The sequence below is a fragment of the Bos grunniens genome, chromosome 11, assembly GCF_055505025.1.
Source record: "Bos grunniens cultivar Pamir isolate PY7600 chromosome 11, Bosgru_T2T1.0, whole genome shotgun sequence".
Classification (NCBI taxonomy): domain Eukaryota; kingdom Metazoa; phylum Chordata; class Mammalia; order Artiodactyla; family Bovidae; genus Bos; species Bos grunniens.
Window position 1 is genome coordinate 7078822 of NC_141175.1, and position 19085 is coordinate 7097906.

Genomic DNA, 19085 nt, shown 5'->3' on the forward strand with positions numbered 1-19085 from the left:
TCAGTGATCTTTGATGTTACTATGACTCACCCAAGGCTCAGATGATAGCAGTTTTTAGCAATAAAGTCCTTTTTAATTAAGATATGTCCATGTTTTAGACACAGTGCTATTGCACATGTAACAGACTACAGTACAGTGTATATAGGACTTTTCTATGCACTGGGAAGCCAAAAAAAACTCATGTGACTTGCTTTATTTTGGTATTTGCTTTATTGTGGTGGTCTGGAACCGAAACTGCAATATCTCTGAGTTGTGTCTATACCCAATAAATGTGGTTGGATAGAAAATGGACAGATGGAGGAATTGATGTTTGAACAGAAGAACGGTTGGGGGATGGACAGCTGGATGGTTAGATGGGTGGGTGGGTTAGATGGGCAGAGAATTGAATGGTTGGTTGAATCAATGGATGGACAGTTGGGTGTTTCCATGTGTAGATGGAAGAATGGATAGATGAATGGATGGATGGATAAATGATAGGTGGGAGGAAGGAAAGATAAATGAAAGGAAGCATGGATGCATGGATGATTGATGGGTGAATGGATGATGGATGGAAGATAGGAAGGATGGATGAATGGATGAAGGATGGGTGGTGGATGGAAGAAGGGAAGGATGGATGGATGAGAGATGGAGGAACAGACAGGGACAAACGGATGAGCAACAACTCTGGGGACAGATGCCTTTAGTCCTGAGCAGCTCACCATTGACCCGCAGGCTGTACTGCAGCTCTGTGCTGCCCACCACATTGGACGCCACGCAGCGGTAGCTCCCGGCATCAGAAAGCTGGGCTTGCTCAATGAGAAGGACTCTCCCATCAGTTGACACCATCGCTCTGTCCCAGGCAGAGATAGGCTGGCGGCCCTTAAACCAGGAGATATCTGGAGAAGAGAAGAGAGATGCAAGAGTCCCTGCCAGCCTTTCAGAGTGTGCCTGTGTCCTGTGCATCCGAGGGGGGGCTTCCAGGGTGCCCATATGGTGCGACTTTATTTCAGGCACTGGAGAAAGCCTGAAAGGAAGATGGATGGGAGCAGAATATGGCAGTTGTCTGAGATGGAATCGAAGGCAGAGAGGGACACAGGCTGGAGCAGCCAGGAGCGAGAACAGTCAAAGCCAGCCTGGCCCCTTCACATCTTACTCCTGCCAGGAGACCACCCATGAGGCAGATCTTTAAAAGAGAATACAGTACACCCCAAAACAGCAGGCTCGTCATTATGGACGGACTGTGAGTAGATACATGGACCCCAGGTTCATAGCAGCGCTATTCACAATAACTGAGATAAGGAAATGACCTAAATGTCCATCGACAGATGGGTGGATAAAGAAGATATGGTACATATATACAAGGGAATATTACACAGCCATGAGAAAAGAACAAACCAATGCCATTCGCAGCAGCATGGATGGAACTAGAGATTATCACATTAAGTGAAGTAAAGACAAATACCAGAAAGAGAGAGACAAATACCATATGATATCACTTATATGTGGAACCTAAAATATGATACAAATGAACCTATCCATGAAACAAAAACAGACTCACCGACATAGAGAACAGGCTTGTGGTTGCCAAGGGGGCACAGGGGAGGGAGAGGGATGGAGTGGGAGGCTGGGGTCAGCAGATGTAAGCTATCATGTATAGGATGGAGAAGCAAGGTCCTACCGTACAGCACAGAGAACTATATTTAATATCTTATGATAAGCCATAATGGAAAAGAATATTTATAAAGAATGTACATATATGTGTACAACTGAACCACTTTGCTGTACAGCAGAAATTAACACATTGTAAATTAATTGTACTGCAATTAAAAAATAAAGTTAATAAAGAGATTATAAATAAATAAGGACCGACTGTATCTTCAACTTGCTTCCATCCTGCCAGGGCCCATGCCAGAACAGGGTTCCCCCACGGCAGAGGGCCAATAGCTCCGGGGCTCACTACCCTAGGCAAAGCAGGGTTGCCATGGTTCTGATGGGGGACAGGAAATGGACCGTCTTCCTAGGCCCATCCTGTCTGCTGGGCATTTACACCCAGTCCCAGCTCCCAGACCTTTCCTAAACTGCTGGTCTAGAGAAGATTCTCACCCTCCAGCCTAGGGGCAGCCCCATGAATCCACGAACTCAGCAGAAATCCTGCAGGTTTGTTTCAGACACCAGGGCAAAGGCTCTGGGCCCTGGTGTATAATGGGCATGAGATAAAGAGCTGTTGAGAAGGACAAGGGGAGCGTGGGGGAGGGAAGGGGAAGGTCTGCTGATTTCATCCTCAGCCAGAGCGGTACCTGGAGCCCTGGCTGACCTCTTCAGATGGGAACTGGGGTTGGCTGGAGGTGGCTTTCAGACAAGGGGAGGGGTCTTACTTACCAGGAGGGGGCACGCCGGAAGCCAGGCACTCCAAGGTCACGGAGGCATTTTCTAGCACCGCCTTGTTGACCAGACCCGGCTCGATGTTGGGAGGCACTAGGGGAGACAAGGAGATCCTGGCTTTCCGGGTGAGGCTCCAGGCAGCTCATCTCAGCCACCCTAAGACCCCTCCCCAGCCTTCCCAAGGGGGCCTGGGCAATAAGGCACCCCAATGGCTCACGTTTGCTGATTAAGGAATCCCCTCCTGCCCAAGAACAAAGGCCCTGGGAGGCAAGCTTTATTTCAATCATACAAGGATGACCCTGGCACCCAACACCCCCCTCCCCCCAGGAGCAGCCAGCATCAGGCACAGTGGCGAGGTGGACCCCAGGGACCCCAGGCAGTCATGAGGTGTGACAAGGGCAAGGATGTGCCCATATACCCAAGGACCTAAATGAGCCCTCAAATGCATAAAACAAGCAAAGATACAAATGAACGAGAACAGGCTGTCCACTGAAAGTCTAACAGAAAGCAATCAAAAGGAAGGCTTCCCTTGTGGCTTAGTGGTAAGGAATCTGCCTGCCAATGCAGGAGACATGGGTTTGATCCCTGGTCTGGGAAGATCCCACTTGACATGTAGCAACTAAGCCTGTGTGCCACAACTACTGAACCTGTGCACTAGAGCCCGTGAGCAGCAACTGCTGAGCCTACGTGGCCACAACCACTGAAGCCCACGTGCCCTAGGACCCATGTGCCACAAGAAGAGAGGCCACCGCAATGGGAAGCTGACCACAACTAGGGAGTAGCCCCTGCTGGCCCGCAGCTAGAAAAAAAGCCCATGCAACAAGGAAGAATCAGACAGCAAAAAATAAATAGATAAATAAAATTATATATATATATACACACACATATATAAACAACCAAAAGGGACCACAGTAAATGACTTTCCACTTATTTTATCTTATTGGCTGCACTGCATAGCATGTGGGATCTTAGTTCCCCAACCAGGGATCAAACCCATGCCCCCTGCAGTGGAAGCGTAGAGTCTTAACCATTGGATCACCAGGGAAGTCCCATCAACATCTAAAGTTAAGTATGTGACATTGATTTTAGGAACCCCAGCCATCTCGGACCTCTGGCAGTGGCCCCGCGGGCCCTCAACCAGCCAGTCATAGTCTCCTTACCTAACACCCTGAGCATCACTTCCTTCCTGCTCTCCCCGGCCAGGTTAGTGGCGACACAAGCGTAGGTGCCTTCGTCCTTCAGGTCCACCTTCTCGATCTGGGGGGACAGGAGGAAGAGCAGGTGTGTAGCAGGGAGGTGGGCAGGGCCCGGGGTCAGGGCAGTCAGAGCGACACTGGGATATGGCGAGGGGACAGGCTACCGCTGACCCCAGGGCAGGAGAAAGTGAGGATGGGCACAAGCTTGGTTCTGGGGTGGAGTTCTGAGCCCTGCTTTCAGATTCCAGAGGATTCCTCTGATCTTGGGGGCTACTCCCCTCCCCCAACTTCCTCCCTCTGGCCACCCAAACTCTGGGGACATGGTCGAAGCTAAGGGCTCCCTTCCTTCTTCAGACCCAGCACCCCAGTGTCCACTAAGCATTTCCAGGATAAATAGACATTGTTTGTTCTGCCCTCAGGCTGCCAGGGCCCGTCTTGGGCCCTCCAGGACCCTAAAAAGCAGCCACTCCACCTGTGCAGTTGTCCCACCAGCCCTGGGGCCCTTGCACATACCTGCAGGCTTCCCCCTGAGGCTGCCAGAGCCACCCCATCCTTCCACCAGCGGAGGCTTGGGGTAGGCACCCCAGTCCCTGCACATCGGAGGGTCACAGGCTGCAGGAAAGGGGCTGTGATGTTCTCACCCCCAACTATGACCACCGATGGGAGCTCTGGGCAGAGGAGAGGCAGGGAGGCCCAGTCAGGTTCAGGAGGGGTGCAGTGGGCACCCAGAAACCTCCTCAATGCCTGGGTAGTGAGGGAGTGGCCTTGTGGGGCTGACCTCTAGCTTCCTCCCACTCAACCCTCCAGACACCTGGCCTTGTGGGGAAGAGCACTAGGCTGGGAGCCAGCAGAGCAGGTCTTTCCCTTTGAAATTCTCCCATCCACCATCCATCATCTATCATCCATCATAGATCCATTCATCCATCCATCATCCATCCATTCATCTATCATCCATCCATCCACTCATCTATCATCCATTCTTCCATCATTCATCATCCATCCATCCATCAACCATCCATCTATCCATCCACCAACCATCCATCCCTCATCCATCTATCTAACCATACATCATCCATCCATCCATCAACCATCCATCTATCCATCCATCATTCATCAACCATCCATCCATCATCCATCCATCCACAATCCACCATCCATCCATCCATCTACCATCTATCTATGCATCATCCATTCATTCATTCATCCTGCATCCACCCATCAACCATCATCCATCCATCCATCATCCATCTATCCATCCATCCATCATCCACCAACCATCCATCCATCCACTATCTATCTATCCATCATCCATCCATTTATTCATCCATTCATCCATCATTCATCATCCATCTATCATCCATCCAACAACCATCTATCCACCCATCATCTATCATCCATCATCCATCCATTATTCATCATCCATCCATCCATCTACCATCTATCTATCCATCATCTATCCATTCATTCATCCATCATCTATCCATCCATCATCCATCCATTCATCTGTCATCCATCCATCCGTCATCCATTCATCCATCCATAAACCATCATTCATCCAGCAATTCATCATCCATCTATCCATCCATCAACCACCCACCCATCATCCATCCATCCATCCATCATCCATCCATCCACAATCCACCATCCATCCATCCATCTACCATCTATCTATGCATCATCCATTCATTCATTCATCCTGCATCCACCCATCAACCATCATCCATCCATCCATCATCCATCTATCCATCCATCCATCATCCACCAACCATCCATCCATCCACTATCTATCTATCCATCATCCATCCATTTATTCATCCATTCATCCATCATTCATCATCCATCTATCATCCATCCATCAACCATCCATCCACCTATCATCTATCATCCATCATCCATCCATTATTCATCATCCATCCATCCATCCATCTATCCATTTACCATCTATCTATCCATCATCTATCCATTCATTCATCCATCATCTATCCATCCATCATCCATCCATCTGTCATCCATCCATCTATCCATAAACCATCATTTATCCAGCAATTCATCATCCATCTATCCATCCATCAATCACCCACCCATCATCCATCATCCATCCATATGTGCACTGTGCCCCTCACTGCACTAGGCACAGGGACACAGAAGAGAAAGCTCTGTGCTGCCTCCAGAGCTCCCAAGCTGGGCAGGAGAGATGAACAACCAAACAAGCAATGGGTGCTATGGTCATGAAGGGCTAAGCAGTGCAGATTATAACCATGTTGGAATCAAGGAGGGCTTCCTGGAGGAAAGGAAGATCTAAAAAGACAGATCTAAAAGATAGAGAGGAGCTAAGCAAGCAAAGAACCCCTCTCCAGTACTCTTGCCTGGAAAATCCCATGGATGGAGGAGCCTGGTAGGCTGCAGTCCATGGGGTCACTAAGAGTCAGACACGACTGAGTGACTTCACTTTCACTTTTCACTTTCATGCATTGGAGAAGGAAATGGCAACCCACTCCAGTGTTCTTGCCTGGAGAATCCCAGGGACGGGGGAGCCTGGTGGGCTGCTGTCTATGGGGTTGCACAGAGTTGGACACGACTGAAGTGATTTAGCAGCTTAGTAGCAAGCAAGCAAAGAAGACTATTCCAGGCAGAGGAAACAGCATTTGCAGGCTTGAGGTAAGAAAGCCAATGTATTTAAAGAGTTGAATGAAGTTTGGTGTGATCAGTATAAAGAGAGCAAATGGGGTAGGAGAGGCTGGGGAGAGGGTTGTGGGCCTGTGGACTGGGGAGATATCAAGCGTAGTGAGAAGCTGAGCCTCTGCTCACATCCATGTCTCTTTGGTGAACTGGGGAGTCCAGCCCAGAAGTGCCATCCTGAGAAGACCAGCTCCCACCCTGCCCAAGTCTACGAGGCCTGCCAAAGGCACAGAGGACCATGGCCCTCTGGCTTCATGCCCCCTAGCCCTGGAACCCCAGACCCCCTCACCGTGCACAGACAGCTCCACCTCGGCCGCGGCCGTGCCAGCCTCGTTGGTGGCCTGGCAAGCAAAGAGACCCGCATGGCCCAGCTCCACGTGGTCGATGTGCAGAGTGGTCCCCTCCGAGGTCACCTGGACCCCAGGCAGCTCCTCGGCCGGGTGGCCATTTTGCAGCCACCTAGGGCATGGCGGTGGGGGATAGGTCAGTCTGAGGCCGGGGAAGGCGGGGCGACGGGACAGGCCAAGAGTCAGGCACATCTCTCTCCTGCTCTCACGTCCCTGGCTCCGTTGCCTCCTTCATACATATGAGAGGTGGAGTATCTCCCATCCCCACCCCTCCAAGCATGCTCTTTGCCACCCCCCATCCTCCCAGTTCTGGCCTCCACCACCCCATACGCACTGGATCGTGGGCACTGGGGAGCCCGAAGCGTAGCAGGGAAGGTACAGGGACTGTCCCACGAGGGTGGTCACCTGGCCCAAGCCTTCAGCCACCAGGAGCTGCGGGGCAACTGCAGACAAGAGCCACCGCTGGGTGTCTGGAGTTGAGAAAATGCCAGCCTCCAGCCCTCCCAAGTCCCTGTGCTGCCAGAGGAAGGCCCAAGCTCCATCTCACCCTTCAAGTCTCCCCATAAGTGGCTCCTCCTCCAGGAGGCCTTCTAGGACCACCCAAGTTCGGCCTCCCCACCAGAGTGGTCTGTTTATTCAGTGTCTGTCTTCCCACCAGACCCAGGGCTCAGGAGTCCCATCTGCCTGTTCCCTGACTTATCTCAGAGTCAGTGGTGGGAAGAAACAGGCAAAAGCCCCGCCCACCTGTCCTGGGACCAGCCCCCACCACCCAGCTTTGGACCTCAAGGAGTTAGTTCCCCATTGAGCTCCCATTGACCAGGAGCATCTCCTGGAAGACAAATGTCCTCCTTCCAGTGGTGGTGTCCTCCACCCAGGGGTCCTCCACCTCCAGCTAGGTGGTGACCCAGCCCAGAGTCCTGGGAGGGAACAGGGACCCTTGAACCTGGGAATTAACCCCATCCACCTGGTAGCTCTGAAGGGCCCCCGCCCAGGTCACAGAGACCTCATCTGTCTCAGGCCCTGGTCACTTCTCCCCCAGCTTCCACCCCCTCCGCACACAGCTAGAGTGCGAGGAGGGGCCCCCGGCCCAGTGATGTGGACGGGGCAGGCCTGGGCTCACCCTGCACCTCCACGGAGTAATGCAGCACGGCCTCCCCCGCGGGGCTGCTGGCCACGCAGCTGTACAGGCCTCCGGACGCCTCCCCCAGGCTCTCCAGGCTCAGCACGCCACCGCCCGCCCCCAGCCACGTCCCGTTGCGGTCCACCACAGGCAGCCCCTCGTGGTACCAGGAGACAGTGGGGGGTGGGTAGCCTCTGGCCACACACTCGAGGGTCAAGGGCCTCCCGGCCACGGCTTTCACCACTCGAGGTCCTTCGCCAGTGCCCTCGATGGTGGGTGGGACTAGGGGAGAGACAGGGGGCTGTTCAGGGGCCAGTAGCCCAGTTAAGCCCCTCCCCGACCTCACCCCGTGTGAAATGCCTCCTCCCTGCTCTGCTAGCTGAAAGCCCTGTTCAGACCTCACCTCCTCCTCCGAGTCTCCCCCAAACCCCTGGCTGGAAGCACCCTCTCCATCCTCTGTCCCTTGGTGGCAACCCGTGCCCACCATTGCCCCCTACTCTGCCTGCATCTTCTCTCCATGTCTTGTTCCCCCCACGAGCTCATCTTCCGCAGAACACTCATCTCTGCGTATCCCCAGTAGGTCTCCATATCCACTGAACCCCAGATGACGGGCTTCCCCTGGCCCAAGACCAGAGCTTCTGCTTCTACTGGTCCCCTTCTTGGTCCAAGGAAGTGAGCCGACCCTAGTCCAGATGACCCAGCCTGTGGGGGCTCCTGACTCAACCAGGGATGGCCAAGTGGGTAGCTCGGGAGGGGGGCTTCTCTCTTCCCGTTAGGGAGGGCCCTCCAAGTTGCTAAGCACATGGAGCCATTGCTAGGAGACATTGGCAACGAAGGACCAAGGACGGGCTTCTCAACCTTGTGTGGGTCACAAGCCCCACTGAAACATAATGAAAACTCATGTGCATTTCTTGTCAACTTCCAGGAGATCCTCAGATCCCTGAGCTGGCAGCTGGGCTCACTCTCGGAGGGGGCCCGCAGACCCCAGACACCCCAGCTTCCCTTTGGGGTCCCCAGGGCTCCAGCACCCAAGCCGTTGGTGTCTTTGGGGACCGGAGCTCTAGAGCTGACCCTTCAAGAGGAACCACAAGGACCCTACTGGCCTACATTCTGCCCTCTCAGACTTCACCTGCTCAGACCCATCCCTGCCCATCGATACACACCCTGTCCTCTGAATTCTCTGTGCGCCCTCAGAGCCAAGACCCTCCACGCAGGCCAATGCCCAGGTTAACAGCACACCACCTATAGTTAGGGCTTTCCTGGTGGCTCAGACAGTAAACGATCTGCCTGCAATGTGCTAGACCAGGGTTCAATCCCTGGGCCAGGAAGATCCCCTGGAGGAGGAAATAGCCACCCCCAGTATCTTGCTTGGAGAATCCCATGGACAGAGGAGCCTGGCAGGCCATAGGGTCGCAAAGAGTTGGACACAACTGAGCAACTAACCCTTTCACTTTATCTATAGTCAGACCCTCTCAGTGTGAACCAGGTCCTCTCACCCCCTAGCGGGGGGACCTGGGTCAGTCCCAGAGCCCACTAGACTCACCCATGAGTTGGGGGACCAGGGCCCTAGTCCCTGAGATGAAATTAGCTGTTGCTGTGACAAGCCCTGGGGGTCTGGACCACAGTAAGTGATTAATCAAGGGCAGTTAGTTGTTAGTGGTGGTTTTGGGGGTCTGGGTGCAAGTTTCTGAAAAGCCCTAAACCACGAGGGGAGACCTGATTTCTCCACTGGGCTCTCCCTGGGCCCCGACACAGACCTGTCTGCTGGCTTAATTTCCTCTCTGGCCAGGGGAGGTTGGATGAGATGACCCTTCTCCCCAGGATAACTATTCAATCTCATTATCTTGGGCCTCTGGCTGCTCCCCTGGCCCACCTTTGGAGCCAGATGGAGGCCACCGTGGCCCAGAGTCCTCCCACCACTCACCCCAGCTGACCCTTGCTCCTGCCACGCCCCCGGGCTGCTCACCGTAAACCTCCAGCCGGGTGGTCTTCTCCACGACCCCCACAGCGTTGCTGGCCTTGCAGCTGTAGGTGCCAGCATCCGAGCCCTGGGCTCGCTCCAGCTGCAGCTGCCGGCCGCCTCTGCTGTAGACCACCTCAGTGCTGGGGACCAGGGGGTCGCCATCCTTGAACCAGGTGATGTCGGGCGTGGGCACCCCTCGGGCCTCGCACAGGAACCACACGGGGTGGCCCTCCATGACGGCCACCTCGCTCGTCTCGTTGGAGCCCCAGATGGTGGGGGGTGCTGAAGACAGCGGGGGCGAGAGAAGGTCACAGGGAAGCTGCCCAGCGCGGAGGCGGCTGGTGCACCGCCCTTTGCAGCGCCCAAGCCCCTGCCCATGGGTCACAGCACCACACCCGTCACAAGCTTCCGCTGCAGGGGGCGGGGAGGGGCGGGGGACTCTGGGGACAGACGGGAGAGGCCAGCTTGGGACATGCTGACGTCATAGGCGAGCCTGGCCATTGCAAGAGGTGCAGGAGGTGGGGCAGGGGCCGAAAGTCAGGCTCTGGATGCCCCCACCCCCGCCTCTAAGTGGCTGCATGACCTGGAGAGGTCACTTTCTCTGGGGTTCAGCCTCCTCATCTGTAAAATGAGGGGCTGAACTGGATCAGGGGTCCCACAGGGCAGGTCACACACCACGGGTGGTACCCAAGAGGACCCTCGGGACACACGGACATGCACCTCATAACAGAACAGTTATGCCCTTCCCACATCTCCTTCTGGCCCAGTTATGACAGAGGACAAGGTGGTTTGGTGTGTCTGGTTCTTAATCTTTCTAGCACTTTCTATCTTGCACTTTCTACTGCAGGCGGGCAGCTCAGGCCTCAGGGGTTCCAACATCCCTCTTTGATGGCATTTGTTTTCACCGCTTCCTCCCACGAAGGCCAAGCAACCCTGGTTCCCACTTCCCTTTGAAATAGCCAACATCCTTTTAGGTAACTGGGTTTCAGTGGAAAGAAAAGTGATTTGATTTAAAGAAATGACCATCCAGAGTGTACCACGGATGGGAGGACTTGGAAAGCTCCGATGGGGACGATGGGATTTGGGGAACGCTTCAGATTCCCTCTGTCCGTCCCCCTCTGGTTTTACTGTACTGGGGGCAGACTCCTCAGAGACTCCCATTTCTGCCCTCACCACCCCTCCACACAGTGGGCAGCCCGTGGTGATGATGGGAAGGGGCTGGGCTCACCGTGGATTCTGAGCTGAAAGTCCTTGGTCTGCTGGCCAGCCGGGCTGAAGGCCACACACTGGTACCAGCCCTCATCTCCCAGGTGACTGTTGGTGATTCTGAGAACCTGGCCATCCTCCTGAAGCTGGACATGAGGCTCCCCCAGAAAGACAGGTCTGGAAAAAGACGGTTGAGAGAAGTAAGGCCAAGGCGCCGGCAGCGGCGGGCTGCACAGAGGGGGCCTGCTGCTTGGGAAAAGGAAGACTGTAAGACTCACAGTCGCTGAAAAGTACCAACAGTCAAGTGCCCATCAATGGATAAATGGATAAACAAAATGTGGTCCTTCCCTACAATGGAATATTATTCAGCCGTTAAAAGGAATGAGGTAGCGTGGTTGTAGCATGAAGGAACTTCAAAAGCTGTGTGCTAAGGGCAAGAAGCCAGACACGAAGACACATACCATATGACTGCAAGAAATTAATACAAAATAGAGGGATTTCCGTAGAGACAGAAAGCAGGTTAGTGGTTGCCAGGAGCTGGGGGCGAGGGAAGAACAGACGAGTGACTGGCCGTGGGTGTGGGGTGTCTTTTGGGGGTAATGAAATATTCTGGAACCAGATAGAGCTGACAGATTGCAACCCTATGGATGTACTACGCATACCAAATTGTGGGCTTCAGAATGGTAAAGTGAAGGTGAAGTGAAAGTCGCTCAGTAGTGTCTGACCCTTTGCGACCCCATGAACTTATACGGTCCATGAGATTCTCCAGGCCAGAGTACTGAAGTGGGTAGCCTTTCCCTTCTCCGGGGGATCTTCCCAACCCAGGGATCGAACCCAGGTCTCCTGCACTACAGGCAGATTCTTTACCAGCTGAGCCACAAGGGAAGCAATGGTAAACTTCTGTTTTAGAATGGCAAACATCATATGAATACCTAAAATTTTTTTAAAAAACCTTTAAAAATACTTTTGAAAAAGTTTTAAAAGTAAAAGGAAGGCTGGCTGAGTCATGAGAAGCCTCTGCCCGTGAAAAGCGGGGTTTCACCTGGGTGATCTCTGCCTGGGCCCTGGGTGGCTCACGCAATGCACGTCAAACCCCATCCCTGCAGAGTTCCACCTCCCCAGAGGACCCCCACACGCACACTCCATCCAGCCCCAGCTGCCCGCCAGGGGCCACTCACTGCCCGTCCTTGGTCCACTCCACCTGGGGTGTGGGGACCCCCGAGGTCCGGCACTCCAGCTCTGCCCCTGCGCCAGCCAGGCCCACCACCTCCTGGGCAGCCTCGGCTCCAAGCACCGAAGGTGGAACTAGGGTCAAGAAAGGGTTGGGAGGGAGGGGGCGGTGAAAAAACTTCAGGTCCTACAATCCCTGCCTGCCCCATGGCCTTTGCCTGTGCGGGTTCCCTGCCTGCTCAGCCTTCCCTTCTCCCACCCGGCCCTCGTGGGAAGCTCCCCAAACCCCTGGCCAAGCATCCCGGCTCTGTGCATCCTCAGCACCTGCTTTGCTGTTTTGTATCACATGGTTCAACAGCAGTGACACAGCTGTGCCATGGGCCCCTCTGTGCCCCAGCTTCCAGCAGGCAGTACCCACCCACCCCCACACACACGCCTAACAGGAGAGGGCTCGCAGGGCCAGACAGCCCTGGGAGCTGGGGGAGCTCCGCCTCACTCACTGAGCACGAGCAGATCGAAGTCCCTCTGCGCGGTCCCGGCCTGGTTCTCAGCCCGGCAGGAATAGAGGCCAGAGTCGCCCTCCTGGATTCTGGGAAAGTGGAGGGCCCGGGCTCCATCCAAGAGGCGGTGGCTGCCCACGGCGGGGATCTGAGCAGAAGAGGCCCGAGGAAGCTGATGGGGGGAGGGTGGTCCGGCCACCCCCTAGTCCCCAACAGCAGTGAGGAAACTGAGGCCCAGGGAGCTGGTCAGTGACTGGAATCCAGAGTAGTGCTGTGCCCTCTCCACCATGCAGCCCTCCAGGCTTCATCGTGGGACCCCCGTGGCCCTGGGCCCCCAATGCGTCCCCAAAGACACCTGTCACCTTGCCACATCTCCCAGCCACATCTGGTTACATGCAGGAACCCGTCCAGAAGGCCTGCACCTGTCCATATCCCACCCAGAGCCCATCCACCCCTGGGGGACACCCACCTGCCGCCCGTTCTTGAGCCACGTGATCTCGGGGGCCGGGAAGCCATTGGCATCACACTCCAGCATCAGGGACTGCCCGGCCATGCCTGACACGTTAGCCCTGCGCCCATCCTCCCGGAGGCTGGGGGGCACTTGGGAGAAGGAGAAGCAGAGGAGCCACCCCTCCGCAGGTCAGCCACGGCCAGGGACCCCTTTTGGGCCATTCTTCCTGGCCTCGAGGGCGGTCCTGACTACCCCCCTTCCCAGCTTCTGGGCTTCCAGGACGCCCATTCTAGACCCTGGCCGTCAGGAGCCGTGTGGACCTGGGAATGGCCATGGCGGCCTCGCCCTGGGACCTCACCCTAGTCGAGCCCAGGAACTCTCTACTTGCTCTGACATTCAGCTCTCCAAGATGCGGGAGCCATTGGTTCCATCTAGTTCTCCACCCAAATGGTTGTCATGGTCACGAAGGAGGGTACCTAGGGGACCACCCCACCCCCCACCCATGGAGTCAGAGCCTCTCTAGGTGGGGCCTGGGTATGTCTTTGAAACAAACTTCCCAGGCAAGTCATTACAGGACAAGTGGATGTGGCTGGTTACGGGGAGGCGGAAGGTGGTTCCATTAGGAGCCCATTATTAAAACGGCTTCTCTCACCCTCTCTGTGAGCCCAAGTTGAGGGAAGCGCTCCCCTCCCCCTGCACACAGCACCCTGGATGAAGGGGCCGGGTACCAGGGAGACACGTGGGCCTTGGGAAGTGGGCATATGAGCCTCAGGTAGTTTCAGCGGCTTTAGTGGGAGGTGGGCTTTGACCACTGGTGAGCATTGTAAAGAAGATTCACTCCTAGCCCATTTTAAAGTCATTTATGGAATTCCGGGGTCTCCTTACACTGTCTCCGCGGGGGGTTCTCTGCATGAAGAATGCACTCTCCCAACAGCACCCTCAAGCCCTCCCTGACAGGCATGAGGGACAGAGGAGCAAGGACCTGTATCCTCCGAGCAGTGAGCTCTGGGCCAGGGAGCTCACGCGGCCCCAGCCTGGCACCCCAGGTACCATCACCCCCAGCTCTGGGGTCCCTACTCACCATGGACTACCAGCTTGGCTCTCCTGGACGCGGAGCCCGCCTCGTTGGTGGCCTGGCACTCGTAGTCTCCGCCGTCGGAGGGAGAGACGGAGGCCAGGAACAGAGAGCCTTCATCCAGCACCGCCAGGCCGGGCCGGTCACGCAGCGGCTCGGACGACGGGCCCTTCCGCCACGTGACCTGCGGCTTGGGCGTCCCTGGCAGGGCACCGGCTCGTCAGGAGCAACACCCTGTCTCCTTCTCGGTCTACACCCTCACTGCCCCCACCCCCCGCCCGCCCAACCCAGGCGCAAACATCCCTGACCCTCCAAGAAGGGGTCGCCTCAGACTCCTCCTGGCCCCCAGGCTGGAAGAGCCGCTCCTAGAGCTGCAGGTGCCCCACACCCAGCCCCTCCAACCCAGGGCTGCGCGTCCACCCGGCCTCCCAGCGCCCCCAGAAGCCAGTTCCCTTCTCAGAGGACCCACCCCGCCTGGAACTGCACCCTCACGGGCACTCCCACCGCCTGACCCTACCCAGCGTCTTCCTTTGGCCCCACCTACAACTTTCTAATGTATTATATAAGATGCACTTTTTTTTTTAACGCTATATATGTATTTTTTGGTCTATTGTCTGTCTCCCCCAACAAAGTCCGGGGTCTCTGCTTTGTGCCCAGCTGCAATCCCAGCCCCTAGCACCCGGTAGGTGCTACAGGAAAGAAACCAGCCCTCCATGCTCAGCCCTGGTTTCGTCCCATCGGATCATCACATAAACGGTGGAGGCCCCAGCTTGGCCTGGCCTGCACTTCCCCTCTGAGGCACGAGTGGGCACTGCTGGCCACACACCCCTGCCCCATGAGAGTCCCGATCCCCCAGAACGCCTTTCTCCATCATCCCCCACATTGCATTGTCCAGTCTGGCTCTGCTACCGGACTGTCGGCTCACAAGACCTGGCGCACAGTGGGTGCGAGATATAAACGGCCGGGGCACACAGTAGGTCCTCAGATCAGTGTTGAAGGCATGACCCAGTCTTCCAAGCAGCACATGTGCCCAGGAGGCAAGGCGCCCAGTGGTCACAGCGGGGCTTGGGTCCCGTGAGCCCCAGCTCTGCAGAGGCGCTGAGTGACCTCAGGACAAAAGGCAACCCTTACTCACGGCCCTGCCCGCTGGAGCCTCACCTCCCTTCCTGCCTCCATCAGCGCCCAGGAAGAGGGCAGCCTGCAACACCTCTGTCACCCCCATCGGGATCACAGTCATCACCAAACACCGTCATCATGAACCGCACCGCCACTTCCTCTGCCCACTCCCCTGGCAGCTCAGGGCTCTTTACAAACACATTCTGCCTTACTTGCTCTCTTATCCTTGCTGTTGCAAGGAGGGGTGGGCCACCTCACTGGGGGGGGATGGAGAGGGGTGACATCAAGAGGCGGCAGGTCCATGTTCCCCTGGTGATCCAGTGGTTAAGAATCCACCTGCCAATGCAGGAGACACGGGTTCGATCCCTGCTCCAGGAAGATCGCACATGCCGCAGAGCAACAAAGGCCCGTGCACCGCAGCTACTGAGCCCACGTGTCAAGAGCCCGTGCTCCGCAGCAAGAGAAGCCGCTGCAATGAGAAGCCCCTGTGCTGGGACTGGAGGGTAGCCCCTACTCGCTGCAACGAGAGAAAGCCAGCATAGCAACAAAGTCACAGTGCAGCCAAAAATGAATAATTAAAAAAAAAAGATGTGGCACATTCAAAGCATCCGGGGTGTTCAGGAGGCCCTGCCTGAACAGTACCGGCAAGTGCTGGGGACTCTGCCCGCTGGCCGTCTCAGAAACGGAGGGACCGCGGCCACCCACACTCTGTGATCTTTGGGCTACTTAATCCTCTGTGCCTGTTTTCTCATAGGCTCCTCTGCCGTTTCCTCTGTGCCTGCCTAGAATGCTCGTCCAGGTGACCCCCTGCCAGGGTCCCACTCCCCAGGGTGGGGACACGTGTGTGAACACACAACACACAAGTACACCCCACAAACACACACATGCCCCTCCCAGTGCCTCATCTTCTCCAAAAGACCCCAGCCCATCCTCCTCCCCCTACCCAGAGACCAGGACCTCGGAGCTGCTGGCCTGGAGGGGCATTGCGTTTTGAACCCTGGAACTGTTTTTTTTTAATGCAAATGTCTAACCCCTAAACAAGCTCTAACCACTGAACTCCACCACTGCTCTGAATGAAGACTCCAGGGACTTGGGGCTGTTGCTGAAAATCACTCATTTCGTCTCCACTTTTAAGGGGGTCGAGAGAGGACCGGTGATGTCCCAAATCACCAGCAGGTTGGTGACCAGGCTCCTGGCCTCTGCAGCACCCCACAAGGAGGAGGCAGATGGTGCCCCTCACTGTAGGGGACCAGAGCTCCCAGGGGACACAGCCGGGTGCTCAGGGCTTTCTCCTTTCGACATCAGAGCCCCAGGTCGCATGGCTGATGAATGCTAGTGCCCAACAGACAGTCACCTGCTTGAAAGGGAGAAGGCCAAGGGCAGCTGGGCAGTCGGGGAGCGGGGAGCGGGGAGCAGGCAGTTTTAATGAAAGGAGACTTGGATGATGCCGACCTGGCTGAAGTTAGGCCCAGAGGACGCCCTGGCTGACCAGAGATGATGCTGGGGTCGTGGGTGGCCGTGAGGCATCAGAGAAAGAGGCGGTGGTTGGTGGTCCCACGTCCCAAGGCCCATTATTGTTGTTTAGTTGCTAAGTCGTATTTGACTCTTTGCAACCCCAAGGACTGTAGCCTGCCAGACACCTCTGTCCATGAGATTTTCCAGGCAAGAATACAGGAGTGGGTTACCATTTCCTTCTCCAGGGGATCTTTCTGACCCAGGGATTGAACCTGCATTTTCTGCATGCGTCTATATCGGGACTCCCTGTACAAGAGCGACCGAAAATTTTTTTATTTTTTTAGGCTCCAAAATCACTGCAGATGATGATTGCGGCCATGAAATTAAAAGACGCTTGCTCCTTGGAAGAAAAGTTATGAAAAACCTATACAGCATATTAAAAAGCAGAGACATTATTTTGCCAACAAAGGTCCATCTAGTCAAAGCTATGGTTTTTCCAGTAGTCATGTATGGATGTGAGAGTTGGACTATAAAGGAAGCTGAGTGCCGAAGAATTGATGTTTTTGAACTGTGGAGTTGGAAAAGACTCTTGAGAGTCTCTTAGACTACAAGGAGATCCAACCAGTCCATCCTAAAGGAAACCAAGCCTGAATATTCATTGGAAGAACTGATGCTGAAGCTGAAACTCCAATTCTTTGGCCGCTTAATGAGAAGAACTGACTCATTTGAAAAGACCCTGATGCTGGGAAATATTAAAGGTGAGAGGAGAAGGGGCAACAGAAATTGAGATGGTTGGATGGCATCACCGACTCGATGGACATGAGTCTGAGTGAACTCTGGGAGTTGGTAATGGACAGGGAGGCCGGGCGTGCTGCAGTCCATGGGGTCGCAGAGAGTCAGACCCAATCGAGCAACTGAACTGAACTGAAGTGTGCGCGAGTGCCCTAAACATTCCTTGCTGTTACCAGATACTAACACAAGGTGGCGGCCTGCTCAAGAGCGAGATGATGGTCCGTTCAGGTGGTCAGCGCCCAGGGCTCCAGTGTTTAGTCGCTCAGTGGTGAATGTCTCTTTGCCACCCCATGGACTATAGCCCGCCAGGCTCCTCCATCCATGGGATTCTCCAAGCAAGAATACTGAAGTGGGTTGCCATGCCCTCCTCCAGGGGATCTTCCTGACCCAGGGATCGAACCTCTGTCTCTGGCCTCTCCAGCATAGCAGGCAGATTCTCTAGCAGCTGAGCTACCATGGAAGCCCATGGCTCCCACCTGTCTCCTACCTGCCCACCCCTCGTCCCTTTCCAAGGACTTCCCCAGGCCCTGAGCAACAAGGAAGTGCAGTGCCAACTGGAATCCGTTTTCCCAGCTCCTGCCAGTCTTCCTGTAAGCTGTCACTTGCTCCCCGAACACCCAGACGCCTCCTCCCCAAGAGATCACTGTCCACCTACAGACGAGACATTCAGGCCATCTTGGTCCAAAGCCAGAAGAAGCAACTCGGGCTGGCACCCACTGGGTGCCACTGGGAGGCTTCACGGATGGTAGAATCGCTCCACACATTCAACACGTTTCCCCAAGCCCCTACTGTGTGCCAGGCACGGTGCTGGGACCTAGTGCTCCTGCAGTCCATGGCAGCCCTCTGTGGAGGGGCGGGTGTGACCCCACTGGACAGCTGAGAAAGCTGAGGCTCAGAAAGGACACGTGACCTGCCCGGCACTGGGCAGTTGACCAGGGGTGGCGATCTTGACCCCGCACGGTGCTGTCGCCGGAAGAAGGCCCCCAAGGGACGGTCTGCCCAGAACCCTGTGGATCCATGCTCTGTGAGAAAGTCTGGGGCTGGGGGAGAGGCCGGAGCCACAAGCCCTGATCCCAGGACCCCAGGGCCTTCCTCAGCCCCAGTGTTACACCCCCTGGGCACAGAGGGACTCAGGGCTTAACAGGTACGGAGCTAGGGGTTAAAGCATATTAGGTCATCTTCCGGCTGTGTGACCTCAGGAAAGCTGCTTACCCTCTCTGAGCCTAAATTGCCCCTAATGAAAAAGAGCTAATGCTAATACCCATCCTATAGGGATGTGGATGGGATGAAGTGCCCGGCATGGCAGGCAGAAGTGGGGATCCCATAACCCTCCATACCCATGGGCACTGCCTACAGTGAGTGACCCAAGGCACTGGAATGTGGGTGGGTTTTCTCCCCCGCCCGGCCCGCCCAGGGCCCAGCCTCACCTCTGGCAGGGCACGGCAGGCTGGCATTCTCTCCTGCTACCCTCTCCAGTAGGCCGCTGGTCTCATCAGCCCCCCAGTGTGGTGGCTCTGGTGGGAAGTGATGTAGCCACACTCACACCCCCAAACCCAAAGCCTGGCACTCCCTCCCAGGAGCCCAGGGCCTTGGGGGGAGGGAGCATTCCCTTCAGAGCCTCAGCTGGAATAAGGGGTGCAACCCCTGCACCCCA

General features: G+C 55.6%; 1 protein-coding gene across 6 annotated transcripts in view; it reads right to left on the reverse strand.

Annotated features, from left to right (window-relative positions):
• The window catches only part of HMCN2 (hemicentin 2), a 178744-nt gene that overhangs the window by 72649 nt on the left and 87010 nt on the right, over positions 1–19085 (reverse strand). For 5 of the 6 annotated variants that reach the window (XR_015135732.1, XM_086323475.1, XM_086323476.1 and 2 more), the window contains exons 25-38: positions 18859–18945; positions 14075–14269; positions 13012–13142; positions 12543–12690; positions 12051–12177; positions 10895–11049; positions 9670–9948; positions 7704–7985; positions 6918–7026; positions 6526–6695; positions 4071–4225; positions 3522–3618; positions 2359–2454; positions 699–875 (exon numbers count right to left, since the gene is read on the reverse strand). Coding sequence is in view for 5 of the 6 variants with exons in the window: in XM_086323475.1 (XP_086179601.1) it covers positions 699–875; positions 2359–2454; positions 3522–3618; positions 4071–4225; positions 6526–6695; positions 6918–7026; positions 7704–7985; positions 9670–9948; positions 10895–11049; positions 12051–12177; positions 12543–12690; positions 13012–13142; positions 14075–14269; positions 18859–18945 (2208 nt within the window). In the remaining variant the exon portion in view is untranslated. Of the gene's footprint in view, positions 1–698; positions 876–2358; positions 2455–3521; positions 3619–4070; positions 4226–6525; positions 6696–6917; positions 7027–7703; positions 7986–9669; positions 9949–10894; positions 11050–12050; positions 12178–12542; positions 12691–13011; positions 13143–14074; positions 14270–18858; positions 18946–19085 lie in introns of those variants that run through there. The other variant, XM_086323478.1, reaches the window with a different exon arrangement.